General features: G+C 44.4%; 1 protein-coding gene across 7 annotated transcripts in view; it reads left to right on the top strand.

The window, feature by feature from the left end:
- robo2 (roundabout, axon guidance receptor, homolog 2) overlaps window positions 1–15,536 on the top strand; it is a 226,244-nt gene that overhangs the window by 137,695 nt on the left and 73,013 nt on the right. For all 7 annotated transcript variants that reach the window (XM_080732095.1, XM_080732099.1, XM_080732097.1 and 4 more), the window contains 3 exons: window positions 9,445–9,602; window positions 10,881–11,001; window positions 12,261–12,399. In XM_080732095.1, the coding sequence (XP_080588221.1) occupies window positions 9,445–9,602; window positions 10,881–11,001; window positions 12,261–12,399 (418 nt within the window). The remainder of the gene's footprint in view (window positions 1–9,444; window positions 9,603–10,880; window positions 11,002–12,260; window positions 12,400–15,536) is intronic.

Here is a 15,536-nt window from a genome sequence, read left to right as displayed (position 1 = left end):
GGAGGAAAAGAAAAGCCTCGAAACTCAGGGAACCAGAACTATCCATGCATGGCCAACTTGTTTCACAGAGAATCTACTCTTGATAACAATCAGTAGTTCCAGGAAACAGGAAGCTGCTTAAAAAGAGTGTACGCTTTCAATAATTTCCAAGTGTTTTGACTCGAGAACCACGCTATTCCCCTCTCAACATGCCTACTCAGCCACTTCTGGGCTAAGCGTTGGCACACGCCCTCTGGCCGTGTAACTCTAGCAGTCTCCATGCAGTTTTAGTCGGGGGGGGGGGGGGGGGGCTACTATGTCGGCAGAACCGGATCTCGGCAAGCAGACATTAACAGGAGATGTATACCTCTGCCTGAGCTCCATATGTCCTATACCTCTCCATTCCTCCTGTTCTCTCCTCTTTCTCTACCCATGCAGTGAGCATACCATGCCTTGCTGCCAGTGGTGGTTCTCCACAATGAATCGCGACGCATTGTGAGCTCGTAGATCTGCTAAGATTTGTATACATACAAGACTTGACAATGGGACATTCTGCATAACGAGTACTTTCTGCTTTTGGTACTTTCAGTGCATTTTGATGCCAACACTTTGGTACTTTTACTCAAGTAAAGTTACATTGCACTATTGATACTTTTACTTAAGTAAAACATGCGAGTACTTTTTTCCACGACTGCGACGCAAGTAAGCATACACACCTGCTCCATCACCATGCCTTGCTGCCTCGCTGCTCTCGTGTGCGCTGGAATTGGCAGGAAATCAATTCTGCTCTTGTCTCCGTCTATGCCCCCCCCCACCCACCCACCCACACACACACACACACACACACACACACACACACACACACACACACACACACACTTCATCCACACACCCCTCCTTTGCGCTCCTTACTCCCCCTTCCGGCTGTAAAGTGTCCATTCAGGGGCTGAGCGCAAGCATCAGCACAACGCCATGTCTTATCGGAGCAGTCACAAAGAGCCACAGGCACATTGTGCATCAGTATCAGCCAGCTCCAGTTTCACTGCACTGTCCATGTACGCCAAGTTACACACATGCTTATGCACGTGCACACACACACACACACACACACAGAAAAACATGTGTCCGAAATATATTTGGACAAAAATGCGTTAATTGTAGTTTTGGTAAATTACAGAGTTCACTGGAAAGGGAAAAGATTAAAAAAAGGAGGAGGGGTTGCGTCATTATTTATTATGCAAATGTATTCCATTTTAGACACAATTAAGTGATTATAAGGCTGTGGCTCTCCGCTCTCTTTCTTCCACCATGTTCTTACTCGTCTTTGCCTTTGCTTTTCAGCATATTACTGTAATGAAGCCATTATTCTCCAAGTGAATTTTAATGAGTTTTTAACCAACATTTTAATGAGCTATACATTACCATAAAGCATGGATTAGTCTAAATGGAATGTGTGTGTGTGTGTGTGTGTGTGTGTGTGTGTGTGTGTGTGTGTGTGTGCGTGTGCGTGCGCGTGTGCGCCTGCGCGTGTGTGCACGCACTCCAGTGTGAATTTGGAAGGGGATAGAGGAGAGATGTTAATTAAGACATAATGATATAGTTTCACAGGGGCAACACCACACGGTTTTGCTGTGTGTAGTCGGTACAATCCCCTAACCTGTGCTTGCTGTCATTACCACGCTAGCTGGTGGTTGGTTGGTTGGGGGCTCGTTAGACCAAATTAGGACCTCTGTTTGAAAAATTAGCCTTGCAAGGGGCTGCGGTGTAAATGAGGATGTTTGTTTAGGCCTGTGTACGTAAACACTGATGGAATCCCAGCATGACATGGCATGATGGAATGTGCATTCAAAGAAAAAATAACGCACATCCTCCGTTCTTCGGTGCCGAGGTAAAACTGCCAACGCAGTAGTAATACTAGGAACAAAGAAGGTAGCTCGCACTCACTTTTTTAGTCGCTCCAAATTTTTTATTGTCAAGCAGCAAAAAACAAACGTTTCGACCGGTTAAGGTCTTCTTCAGCACTGATGAGTAAAAGTACGAAAGTATTGGCATCAAAATGTACTTGAGCTTGTAGGTCTGTTATATTTGGTGCGCGGCACCAGTGCACAACCAAGTATAAATCCCACACGCCTATTCGACACCCTGACACTCCTCCTCACCCACCTCTCAAGCTTGACCTTCAATGGCTCTACTTTCATCATCCCGTTCTGTTATGTCCTCCGTCGTTCTGGAGCGCACTCAAACCCTCTCTCTTTCATTTCCTCCAAGGCTCCATTAAAGTTGCACATATCATGGTTTCCCCGCCTTCGATTCCCTCCCCCACTGTGGTATCTCGGCCGACCATATGATTATCTTTACCTTCTTTCACTCTTTTACATACTGTATTTCCTGGGCCTTATCCGGGGATGTGACAGCATTATTTACCGTCCCCTGGCCCAGGATGTGCTGATAGGGAGAACGGCGGTGGAGATGATATCGGCGCTGGCCATGGGTGTGTGGAGAATGATAGCATGTGCATGCATATGACTTCATCTCGCCCAAGCTGTACAGTATATGGTTTTGAATGAGCGAGGATGGTTTGAAGAAAAGAGAAGGCACTGAGCTGGTAATAAAAGGGGTGAAAGAAAACCAGCTCTGATGGCTAGATTGAGTGAGAACGAGGGGGGGGGGAGCTGTGCTAATGATGAGACTCTCTCCGTCCTCGGCGGAGGCAGAGCCTTGGGCATCACCAGCCAGCCATATTTTTGCAGCTGTTCCTGTGATCTGACCTGTGACCCAGCGTGGTTGAGGAATACACCGGATGTGAGGCTGATCTGTATGAACCTGCTGGCTGCCTCCCTGCTGCGGGGGTAATTTCTACATCTGGATGGGGTGGGGAGGGGGGGCAAAGGTTAGCTCTGGCCGGTGGGAGGGCAAATGAGCCAGTCATGGCCAGAGAAAGCGTCAGACAAATGGAGCCCATCTCCCTTCATGGAATACTATTATGCACTGTTGCATTATTCTTCTCCCCTGCCTTCAGCGTGGGTGGCAATACAACACATCAATGACAGCGCACAGAGTGGGTTTTGGTGCATTTTCTAAAGTGACATATTTATCGTCTCTCTTCTCTAAGGGTGAGATTGGAAATGGCGGGCTTGTAATAGCACTCTGCCGGATGAAACACAAAAAGCACTTGAATGAAATGATATTATGACTGGGAGCTATATCTTGGAATACACTGCTCTTATAGTCCGTGCATGGTTTATTTTCTAATCGGGGGAAGGAATGGAAGGCTGTGAGTCTGGGTCGTGTAGCGTTGCCCCCAGGCTTTTAGCTGCTCTAATCTTCCTCTGTTTCTTAGCTTGGACCCAGGACAACATCTATGGGGAGCCTTGCTACAGTAAATTGAGGACAAAATGTAATAACAACCAAATAACTACATAATAATCATTTGCCATTTGAAGAAGCTAGACCCTGCAGCTTTTAAGAACGTTGCACAGTTTATGGGATTTATCTGCGTATAAGTCGGTGTGTGCATTGGGAATTTGTATGTAAATTTGTAGCACATTTTATACAGCTGAAAGAAACGAGGTTTTAAACTTTCAGCCTGCAATATTGTGACATGGCCACAACCTCCTGTGAACCACAGGCAGGTAGAACGCCCATGTCGGCACTTATCTCAGCATGCAGGCTGGACGCCTCACTCAAGGCTCCCCACTAATCTTCGCGACAAGCAGTGTCACCCTCCAGTGACTAATATCCCGGGTGGGAGAGCAGGGTGCACGCCTGCACGCCACCAAATATCTGTCCTCACCTCGTCCCTGCCCCCGCTACTAGCCTCGGCGCTGTGATGCCAGGCTGTTGTGCTGTCATGTTGTTGTGTCATAGGCCAGTTCAGTCCATGTCAGTTAAGAACACACGCACAGAGAGAGAGAGAGAGAGACACACACACACACACACACACACACACACACACACACACACACACACACACACACACACACACACACACACACACACACACACACACACACACACACACTCCTCCCTAAGGGTTGCTGGCACAGACCTCTTTCCTGCCAGTGTATTATAGGGACAAACTGGCTTACCGTGTGTGTGTGTGTGTGTGTGTGTGTGTGTGTGTGTGTGTGTGTGTGTGTGTGTGTGTGTGTGTGTGTGTGTGTGTGTGTGTGTGTGTGTGTGTGTGTGTGTGTGTGTGTGTGTGTGTGTGTGTGTGTGTGACAGAGATGTCTGTGTTTCCATTTTGGCACGGCCTTCTACTCTCAAGTCCTTATAGCTGTTTCACAGGGCAAGTTGCAACCCAACTCCCTTCCTTTTAAGTTCTGAAATGTTGACTTGGAGCCAACTTACAGCGCTGCCAATTCACCACACTTTTTCCCCCCTGCCTGATGCCTCTACTTTAAAATCAGCTCACTCCTCTCTGATAGTTGGGAGAAATAAATAAATAAAACATGGCGAGGCGAGGACAGATATGAGTTCTCCTTAGCCCGCAGCTGGACTGACAGATGTAGTGGTTGTGAACAGAGGGGTGAAAATGTAAAAAATATATAAATATTAATAAGCGCTACGCAAGGCAGCAGCGTTCGGGGCCAGCTGGAACTCCATGGGAGGTGAGATGTTTTCAGAGGAAGAAGAACCGAGGGTTCCAGAGGGACAGGAATGCAATTACCTCACGTCTGCCTACTGATATGGGCTTAAATACCTAAAAGGCCCTGGAGTTGGAGACAGAGTTCAGTTCACTTTCTGGCTGTGGATGCATAGTCTCACCCAATTAGACCCACACATACAGCACATATAACATAGAGAAAGGCTGGCAGTATAATTGAAAGGAAACCAGTCATTGCCAAAATGCGAACCGCAGTTGTGGTGCCTTATACAAATGTCTGTGTGCTCGATCATTACGGCTGTATACCATTGACGGTATAAACTGTAAACATGCATGTCATAGGAGCATGCCTGAAACAAGAGTTGCTCGACTTGCACATCCTGTGCAAGTCTAGCCTCAATTTGATTGACTTTGAAATTGATGAAGAAAGAAACTAAATGGTGAACCAAAAACTGGAAATTGAATAAGAGCTTACGGCCTACAAGGCAATGCAACAAATCCTCTGACGAATCCTATTTTGTCCGGCTAATGGCAGTCCTCTAAGAATTCCGATGACACAGTCTGTCCAATACTTTGGTCTCAATCAAGATCTGTATGTTGTAAACTGCTGGCTGGATTTGGTAGGATTTCGTTGAGCACATCCATGCTGATTTTGTTCTTCAACCTTAGGCCTAACTGGCAGATATGGGTCTACAACAGGTCTATCTACGGGTACAACGGGTAGTCTGACAATGTGTACAACGGGTGAAATGGTTATTGCATAACTGAGTGGGGCATACATTCTCAACTTGGATGGTTCCCAACTTGCATGGTCCCAGGGTATTTTGGTGCATGTCATTATAGATGATGAATTAGATTTATTGTAGATCGGCTATCTTTGAGATAGATTAGAATATTTTTTTGTGGTTACGTGGTTAAGCCTATCTCTTATATTCATGTGGGGGATTTTTAGCCACCTTCAACATAATGCCACTGTAGCTAAACCACAGGGAGTCACAGTTTAGAATGAATCGTTGATTATGGTATGGTATAGATGCAACCTGATTAAAATGTTGTGCAACATGAATAATAGCTAAACTGTTATTTAAACGGTTTTAGCACATAATTCTTGTCTTACTGTACTTATACCTGATAGTATACTTAGATTGACTTAGTTGCATGTCTGTATCTCTCACCATAAAATAGCTGATCTACATGCAGGCTTTACAGAAACATGTGTGGTACGTGTGATACAACACTAAATAGTGTAGCCTCAGGAAAACTCAATAAAAAAAGGAGATATTCAAATGTGGACTGTAATGAGGGAAGGCAGATGGTCAATGGACCAATCCCCAATCACATACACACCCATTGTAACTGTTACAATGGGTGTGTATGTGATTGGGGATTGGTCCATTGGGTTGATGTAGACATAAATTCTAGAAACATTGCCTTGACGTCATTGCAGTCGGTTTTAGAATAGAATGCACGGTGCTTGGATTTGCCCTTCCTTCATCTGCTCTGTAAATGTATTTGATCAAAAATCATTCTAGAAACATTGCCTTGACGTCATTGCAGTCGGTTTTAGAATAGAATGCACGGTGCTTGGATTTGCCCTTCCTTCATCTGCTCTGTAAATGTATTTGATCAAAAATCATCGTCCTGGCATTAGCAAACCCAGCACCAATATATAGGGCATATTCCCATCATCAGTAATGGATCTGTTTGTTTGCTGATTGTGATCCAGTGTTCAGTCCTCAACAAGTGATATTTTTTATTTGCTTAAGTGTGAGGCTACTCTGTGTTTGTGTATTAATTAAATGATGGCGGGGGGGGGGGGGGCTTTTACTGTGACACACAGTCCAATATCACAGACATTAATTACAGATAATGTGTGTTTCTTTTGTTGTTGTTCCCTGTTTGAAATGAAATGGTTTTTGCCTAAATCCCATGGGTGCATTCACCAATGAATGGAAGGGAACAATTAGACCAATACTCATGGCAGAGTAACATCGGGGCGCATCTGGTCTATGGTTTTAGACAGCAGGAGTCCTAGTTTGGGATCAGCAAACCTAGCAGTGGTCAGCAGCTTTGCTCACCCTGGCTAGAGGGTCCACCACTCCAGAGCAGGTTAATTTCCTGGCTCAGTTCATTAGATCAGACTGCAGTCGAGATCCAAAAGAGAAATTAGACGTTTGCCCGGGACCCAAACTAGTGAAAACAGCAGATCTACAAGCTCACAGCTTGTAGACCGCCTATTTTCACCTACTTGTTAAACATATTATCTAATTTATGGAATTTCTTCAATTTTTCCATTTATTTTTTAATGAAATAACTTTTTATTCATGAAAATCTTAGCTTTTTGGTGATTTTTAAAAATGTTTTGAAATAATAATAATAATGAAAATCTAAATGTAGGAAAAAAATTAAGGGACCCATAAAAATGTGTCTGTGACCCACAAATGGGTCCCGACCCAGTGTTTGGTAAACAGTGGAGTATAGAGGGCAAACCTTCCTTCTTCCTCCACCTCTCTGTCTCTCTCTCCCTCTCTCCTTCCGTAGCTCTCTTTGTGTTCCCTCTTGTCTCCCCTGAGCATAGGTTTCATTTGAATTTGTGTCACACAAAAGTCCCACAATGTTCCCCATCGTATCCCCCAGGATAATTGGGTTGAAAGCTTCCTCTAGCCTGCTCTCTCCCCCCCACCCCTCGGACTAAATAAATAAATAAGCGCACAATGGCTGTGCAGCTTCGCTAGAGAAATGGAATGAAGAAGAGCGAGTGAGAGAGAGAGAGAAAGAGGGAGAAGATGAGAGTGACCTGCAGCGCAGGGACCTGTTATCCCCCCTATAATCCTGGCTCCCTCTCCTTCCCTCCCCTGTGCCACGTGGAATTTACATAAAGACCTGTGGTGCTGCCCTTAATTTAGCCTTCCTCAATCCTCAAACATCTTCAAACATCCTCCAACAAGCCCCACTCTCTGCTTTCATCCTTCAGAGGATTCGTGTGTCCCTCACTCTGGCATGGATGGACACACAGCAGCGTGCCACAATTTCCCACCATGGAAAATCATGGATTTCTTTTTTCACTTTCACAGATCAAACCTAGAATAGTCTGTTTGAGTGCACCCTGCCTGAGCCACAGCTAGAATCAAGTCCACATTTCTGGCTCTAAAACCGCACACGAGATATGGGATAATTCATTTTTGTTGTGAAAGCGCATCTGTCTCAAGTTCCTTTTATTGTTCTGGAGGCTTTACGTCTCAATGCAAAAAGTTATTTATTGCAAACAACTAAACAGCTGTTTCTAATAAATAGCTTTTTACATTGAGGTGATGAGTGAGTAACTGCTTTTCCTGAACTACGCCCGTGTTTGTTCATTTTTCCTTTTACCTGAATGCTTTATGTAGATCAATGTATCTGTGTTTATGTTGTCTGACATGTGCTGATATGAAAAGACAAAAATAGACAAAAATCTCTATCTATATCGGCGCCAAAATCCTAGTATTGGTTGGGCTTTAACTTTATGCCACATACACTACACACATAAGACTGCTAGTACACTATTTACCAAATGTGGTGTGTGTGTGTGTGTGTGTGTGTGTGTGTGTGTGTGTGTGTGTGTGTGTGTGTGTGTGTGTGTGTGTGTGTGTGTGTGTGTGTGTGTGTGTGTGTGTGTGTGTACTGTGTGTGTACTGTGTGTGTGCACACGAGAGACAACAACTCCATGTTTGATAATGAGCTGGTGTTGTGTTTGACTAAACACTAGACAGGGTGAGAGGCTATCTTTTTGATGAAAGGCCTACCTGAGGGCGATTAGATACAAGGCAGCAGTTGTTTGGCAGACCACCCACTGATTTTGTGTGTTTTGTGTGCGTGCGCGCGAGAGTGCGTGCGTGTGTGTGCGTGCATGTGTCCTGTGTGTGCATGCGTGCGTGCGCCCCAGCGTGATTTTGTGTGTGCCAACAGTGCTGAGCACATTGCACCCCTCTAATTTCTCACATGTGAGTGACACCAAGCTTCAGGGCATTGGGTCTGTGTTTGTTCTGCTACCTCCATAGGGACCTCCATTAGCTCCAATTAGCTTTTACTTGTGCTGGCCCATGCAGTCAGATGAAAACCCTCATCGCGTCTAAATAGCCAGGACGAAGTCCACATACACCACCCACTACATACTGAAGACATAGACGACAACAAGTATCAGTAATTAGATGTTTTCAAGAAGGAAAGCTGACCCATAACCTGTTTCAGCAGTATGATTAATGGTTTGGTCACTGTCAGGGGCGTCACAAGGGGGGGGGGGGTGGGACTGAGTTACTAGGGCCCAAGGTGGAGGGGCCTTAATTATTTTATACTTAAGCTATTGAAAATTAGCAGATATACAAGCTCACAGCGCTGCACCGAGTGCCGTGCTTTGAGCTTGTAGATCTGCAATTTCTTTTAAACGTCATGAAAATGTGTGCAAATCTTTGAATATGTATTTTTTAAGCGAACATTTGTAACTCAAATTTCGCTTCTGTTGGGTCCCTGGAACTAAATATTTTGAGATGGGGGTCCGTGGCCAAATACATATAATTTTGGGGGTCCTTCACATGAAAAGGTTTGAGCACCACTGACATAGAAACATAGGTTTTTTAAAAAACCTTAGAAGGATTTGAAATATTCAAAGACTTGCACACATTTTCAAGATAAAAAAAAATAGCAGATCTGCAGCTCACAGCGCGGCACAGAGTACTGCGCTGTGAGCTTGTATATCTGATATTTTTCAATAGTCATTGCACAAAATAATCCAGTGAATCCTTGTACCCAGGGCCCCGAATTTGGTGCGACACCCCTGGTCACTGTGCTCTTGCTAACCCCGGTTCCTCTTGTTCTCCCCTCAGTGCTGCGAGATGACTTCAGACAAAACCCTACAGACGTAGTGGTGGCTGCAGGAGAACCAGCCATCCTGGAGTGTGTCCCTCCCAGGGGTCACCCTGAACCCACCATCTACTGGAAGAAGGACAAAGTACGCATCGATGACAGGGATGACAGAGTCACGGTGAGTACTAGCCTGAATAGCGAGGGTGACTGATGCAATGTTACTGTGATTGGCATGACTCTCTGTATTGGTTTTTAGACCTTACATGGGCAACTGGCGGCCCAGGGGCCACATGCGGCCCCCACCTTCACTTAATGCGGCCCACAGGAATACTGATATATTATTGGTTTCAGTTGTTATAATTCCAAACGTGCTAAAATTACCAGCTTTAATTACTTCAGTCTACTGTATATTAGTAGCGTAGTGACTAGTAGCCTACTACTAGTCTTTTTTATGTCCAATGCATTTGTATTTAAGTTCATAAACTTAACAAAGAACATATAAATGCAATTGAAATTTAAAAAAATATATACTTTTCAGGATTCCAATGAAAAAATAGCAAAAATAGCCGATCTACAAGCTCAAAACGCGCCGCACTGCGACACGTTTTGAGCTTGTAGATCGGCTATTTTTTATATTTTTGACTATATGCATTGTGGCCCTCTGGAGTGAGTGTGAAAATATAGTGGCCCTCTCCAGCATCAAAGTTGCCCACCCCTGGTTTATACCATGCAGTGGTATGTTCAGTTTATTTATTTTTTGGGGTATACCATAATTACTCCCTCCCACACGCAAGGCGCGCACGTGTATATACGCTCACCGGCTCACGCATAGTCACCGAATGAAATAACCACTCCATTGTTAAGTAGTTGATGTGGGAAATGTTCAAACTCCAATGGCCAGTGGTCATTATGACCTCAAGACAATAGCCACACATAAGCCTTCACCACAGATGCCACATTATCACATGAAAAATGCTATTTGAACTGAAGTTTACATTCTTGCTGCCCTCAAAACCTCCTCCTGCATATCAGATACGCTTCCTCGGATGGTTACTGGATGGTATACGATTTCTTTAAACATTTCTTTGACGTATACAGTATAGTGTAACACGGTAGAACAGGCGTGGTCCAGGCGTGCCATTTTGTGACAACCACACATTATTACTGCAAAATATACAACTGTACCAAGATTTGGGTATAATGTTTTAATTATCTATACCAGTACTCAATTTCGAGATAATATAAAATTATATTTTAACTTTTTTTCAAATTGGCATCCCTATTTTGAGCACATGTTTTGACAAATTTGACCGAGCTTATGATGTTGTGAGCTTGTAGGTTTAAAAAAAAAAAAGTTGAACATTTGTATATGAAATACAGAAAAGGGTGATAACAAGTGTTACTGTGTCTCCTTTGTACAACAACAACTGATTGGGAAATGTTTTCTCGCTCCTAGATTCGTGGGGGAAAGCTGATGATCTCCAACACCAGGAAGAGTGATGCTGGCATGTACATCTGTGTGGGTACTAACATGGTGGGAGAACGGGACAGTGAAACGGCACAAGTCACAGTGTTTGGTAAGTGGCGAGCAGCAAAGGCCCTCGAGACCTTGGCACTCAAACACACGACACACTGTCAGGCTACACTGAGCCTACTGTAGGTGCCCGGACCGATACTGGGCCCTCATTTTGTTTTGTATCTCTGTTAAATAAAATAATTATATATATATATTTATATATATATATATATATTATGGCTGGGACTTTAAAGAGGTGGTGCCATAGTTTTGTACTTTTTCTGTTTTTCATGTGTCTAGGAGGTTGAAACTTGAAAGTACATCATTGGACCCCCTGGTGTGGTTTTTATGAGCAATTATGTATTCTCTTGGTATTTGGAGGCTGCCACCTTGTGGGTCAAAAGTGTCAGTTAAAAAACACAGATACTTCATCACAGAATCAACTCCTCCCCTATTTACCATTCACCCAACACTGTGGGGTGTGGCTAACTTCAGCTGGGTCACCACCCACCATGACATCCATGCATACTTAATGAACTGGGGGTGTGGCCACATAAAAACCCAATTTTAACTCTTTCTGTATACTTTTTTGGAAAAAAATCTTCCTCCTAGTATAATCATAATACCTGATAATCATGTTTTAGAGGGGGGAAAATCATGGCACCACCTCTTTAACTGATTAATTGTGATTAATTAATTACAGAAAATTAACGCGATTTAAAAAAGTAACACATTTTAATCACACTTAGTTTTTGCACCACAGAACCTTCAGTTTCGGGCATACCGATCATAGCGATGCACCAACCAAGAAGAGACAACAAACGCAAAGGGAGAAGTAGCCGATCAGAGCGCTTTGCATGGCCCAGTGGGTGCGAAATTTAGATTTAAAAAACTCACTTGTTGATTCACTCATACAACAAAATGTGTTTTACTTGAAAAAAAAAATGCTTCTCGGGTCAAATATTAATATGCGATTAAAATGCGATTAATTGCGATTCATTAATTACAAAGCCTGTAATTAATTCGATAATTTTTTTTAATCGCATCCCAGCCCTAATATATATATATATATTTAAGTTTTAGATAACTATGATAACAGTGGCTCATGCTTGAACATGAAAAAGAAAAAGATTTTCCTTGCCGTTTGAAAAAACACAACACATAGTGCTGTTTTCTGTCAGGAGTGCAAGCATATTGCATGTATAGATTACCTCTATGTATGCATCTATTTATTATAAATTATAGTACTAAAAACGGCACGTCATATTTCAAATGCAACGCAAAGCGTTTCAGTGACTCTCCCCTCCATCCACCCTGCAGAGCGGCCCACCTTCCTGCGACGGCCCATCAACCAGGTGGTTCTGGAGGAGGAGACGGTGGAGTTTCGCTGCCAGGTGCAGGGAGACCCTCAGCCCAATGTCCGCTGGAGGAAGGATGACGTCGACGTCCCTCGTGGGAGGTAAATAATCTCTACAGACACAGTTTTTATACAGTATGTTCTCGACGGTCACTGTACCTCAGGTTTTTTGAGTTTCCTCTCAGGATGTGAGCAGAAGCTCGTTTCGCTGGATCTCAGCCCCTACTGGTTAAGATGAGGATTTATGGAAGATAAGCTGACCCCACATTAGATCTGTTAGCCTCTGTATTATTGCCGGCACACTCCTCTCCCGTTCTAATATTTGCCATCAGCATCGAGCGCGCGCGTGTGTGTGTGTGTGTGTGAGAGAGAGAAAGAGAGAGAGAGAGAGAGAGAGAGAGAGAGAGAGAGAGAGAGAGAGAGAGAGAGAGAGAGAGAGAGAGTGCGAGTGGTGCTGCTGCTGATGTGCCAGGTAGTATTTTATACAGAGCGATGCTGCAGAGTGATCAGTGTCACTGTGAGTGTGGTGATGCGGCTTGATGATAACTCACACTGCCAGCTCTCACCTGGCCCTGTCTGCCAACGGGCATTAAACTACCCTATTAGGCTGTCCACAACACACCTTACATTGCACATCTGCAGACCACTCAGACACAGAGGGGCAGAGGCAAAGATTATACATCGTGACACATCTCAAGAAAGGCGTCCGTGAAGAGACGACCACATATGAATCTAGCAGGGAGGTAGGACGCAGCTGCAAATTGACAGACAGAGAGAGACAGACACATGGAGACTGACGGAACCATTGGGGAAGGGCAGACACAAACAGGCCGGAAGGCAGATGCTGTGAAAGTCAGCAAAAAACCTGCAACTGAGGCAATTTGGAAGACAGACAGAGACGTAGGTGATTGGGGGAGGGAGGGGGGAGGTTGTGACGGAGCAGCCAGCAGACCAGACTCTGTGTGCAGGTGCAGCTGTGCAGGTGGGTCCTTGGCACAGACACCTCAGAAACCTGGAGGATAATATCCCCCTCGCATACACATTAACCCCAGTCACCCTACTTAACCTCACTGACATCTCACCCACACTCCCCCCTCCCCACACACGCACACACACACACTTGTGTTTTGTGACAGAAAAGCTGTCTATGCTGTAATCCAACACGCTGCCTGCCGCCCGGTCCGTCTCACTTCCTGTGAGAGACCACCGACACCGACAATGTTGTCCAACTGCTCCTGTAGCGTCACCGATTCGCAGTCTACAGAGGTGTCATTGTCGACGTCTGGGCTATCAAAAAGACTGTTGCTGTGTTCTGGCCAGCAGCTTACTCATATACCGTTTGAGGCACACGCGGCACACGCGCATGTTGCACGTCTTTTTCAACGCTTGCATTAGAGCCGACTGTGGGCGGGTTGTTTGTATCTGATTGGATTGGATTCGGTTCAGTGGGCAGTGGCAGATGAGTCCCGTGCCAAAACAAACACACACACACACACAAAAAAAAAGTTCACTTACTGTATGTCTTTGATGTTGAGTAGGCTCTGGAACCGAGATGCGTGGCTCATTTTTGTTTGCTAATTAGCACACTTGTAATTACAACAGAGGAGGATGACTCTTGCTTGCTTGCGTCGATGCGTGCTGTATTATCCCTTTGAAGCGCAGTTCTGTTTGGCAGTAGAACGAGTAATGAACCATAGTAAAGAAGGCAGCCAAATTATGGAACGATCAGTATCGCACTGCTTGCAATTAAAGCACAGGGACTCTAGTTTTCTTTTATTGGCACTTACTGTAATTCTTTTCTCTGAAGTTGATAACATGCATGCATGCGTGCATGGTTGTGATATTCTAATTTTGACATTTTCAGCTGTCTTTGTTGTGTGTTGTAGGAAATACCTCCCATGTTTTATGCATGTTGTTTGCACTTTCTCTTCCTTCAGTTGATAACGTACACAAATACAGGAAGTGTGCAAAATGACACGTCACGGTCAAGAGCGTTAATATACACATTAAAATCCACAGTGTGCATTTGTCCATTTGTAACCCTTATGGGTCCATACGGTTACATTTGTACACTCTCAGAGTTCATTTAACAATCAGGATTATACAATTTAACAAATATGGTACTGAAATACACGGTGACATTTGTCTGTAAGCTCCCCTGGGTGTATAGAGTAGTGGTTGTCACCACAGGGGAAAGGGAGTGAAAGACCCCTAAATATCAGACACTTGTAGGTGTGGTGCGCTGCTCTCTTCATCCGAAAAGGTTATACTGTCCTTATTACTATGATAAGCTGTAGAAAGAGAGGGACTTAGTGGGAACGCCTCCCCCTTACCATCAATAGCTTCTACTTGTCTTTGTTGCCCCCCCTTACCCTGGTTGTGTGTGCGCCCACGATTGTGCTTGTGTGTGAACTGTGAAACTTGCATGCAAGGGGGAAGGGTCTTAGTGCTTCAGCTGAATAAACAGGTCCTTAATGTGCTCAGTGGCTCTAGTAGCCTCCCTGGTAAACACACACACACACACACACACACACACACAGGCGCGCATGTATGCGCATTACCAGGATGGCACTGGCACCAGGGTCTGTGGCATAGAACAGGAAATACGGAAAAGCTGTTTTGATTCAAGTATGGTGCTGTATTGTTGGATATACTGCAGATGCCATCACACTGGGGATATGATGTGAAAACACTGTAATTGACAACTGATTGATGTAGTTTTATGAGTCACTAAACAATTCACTGATCTATTGAAGTGACCTTAGGTCATAGTTGGAGTCATCATCATCATCATCAACCTTTCCATGCCATTCAGACTTGGCTACACTAGCGCACCAGTATTCATTTTTCCTGTCTCCTTAAATAGCCTACCGGTAATATACTTAAATAAGTAGGGGCACTTCAATATTTGGTATCTCCTCATGAATGAAGGTTTGTCGGGGACCACATAAGTTGGAAACGATGCAAGTCAATGACGATGCAAGTTGGGAATACATGCCCCACCATGTTACGCAATACTTATTGTTCCTGTTGTGCTGTCTGTACCTGTTGTTAGAGTACCCAGTACAGTATGGTACCCGTTACCACAGCACAGTACTGATAATGTTAGATATGAGAATAATGGGTCATTTATAAATGGCGTACTCTGGAACGTCAGTTCCTGAGTACGCCACTACTTCCTACACGATGCAAGTTGGGAATGCGTGCCCCACCCATTTTTTGTCTGAGTACCCACTGTG

Source organism: Nannobrachium achirus (assembly GCF_963921795.1).
Source record: "Nannobrachium achirus genome assembly, chromosome: 8".
NCBI lineage: Eukaryota > Metazoa > Chordata > Actinopteri > Myctophiformes > Myctophidae > Nannobrachium > Nannobrachium achirus.
This window is presented reverse-complemented; position numbering and strand designations above follow the sequence as displayed.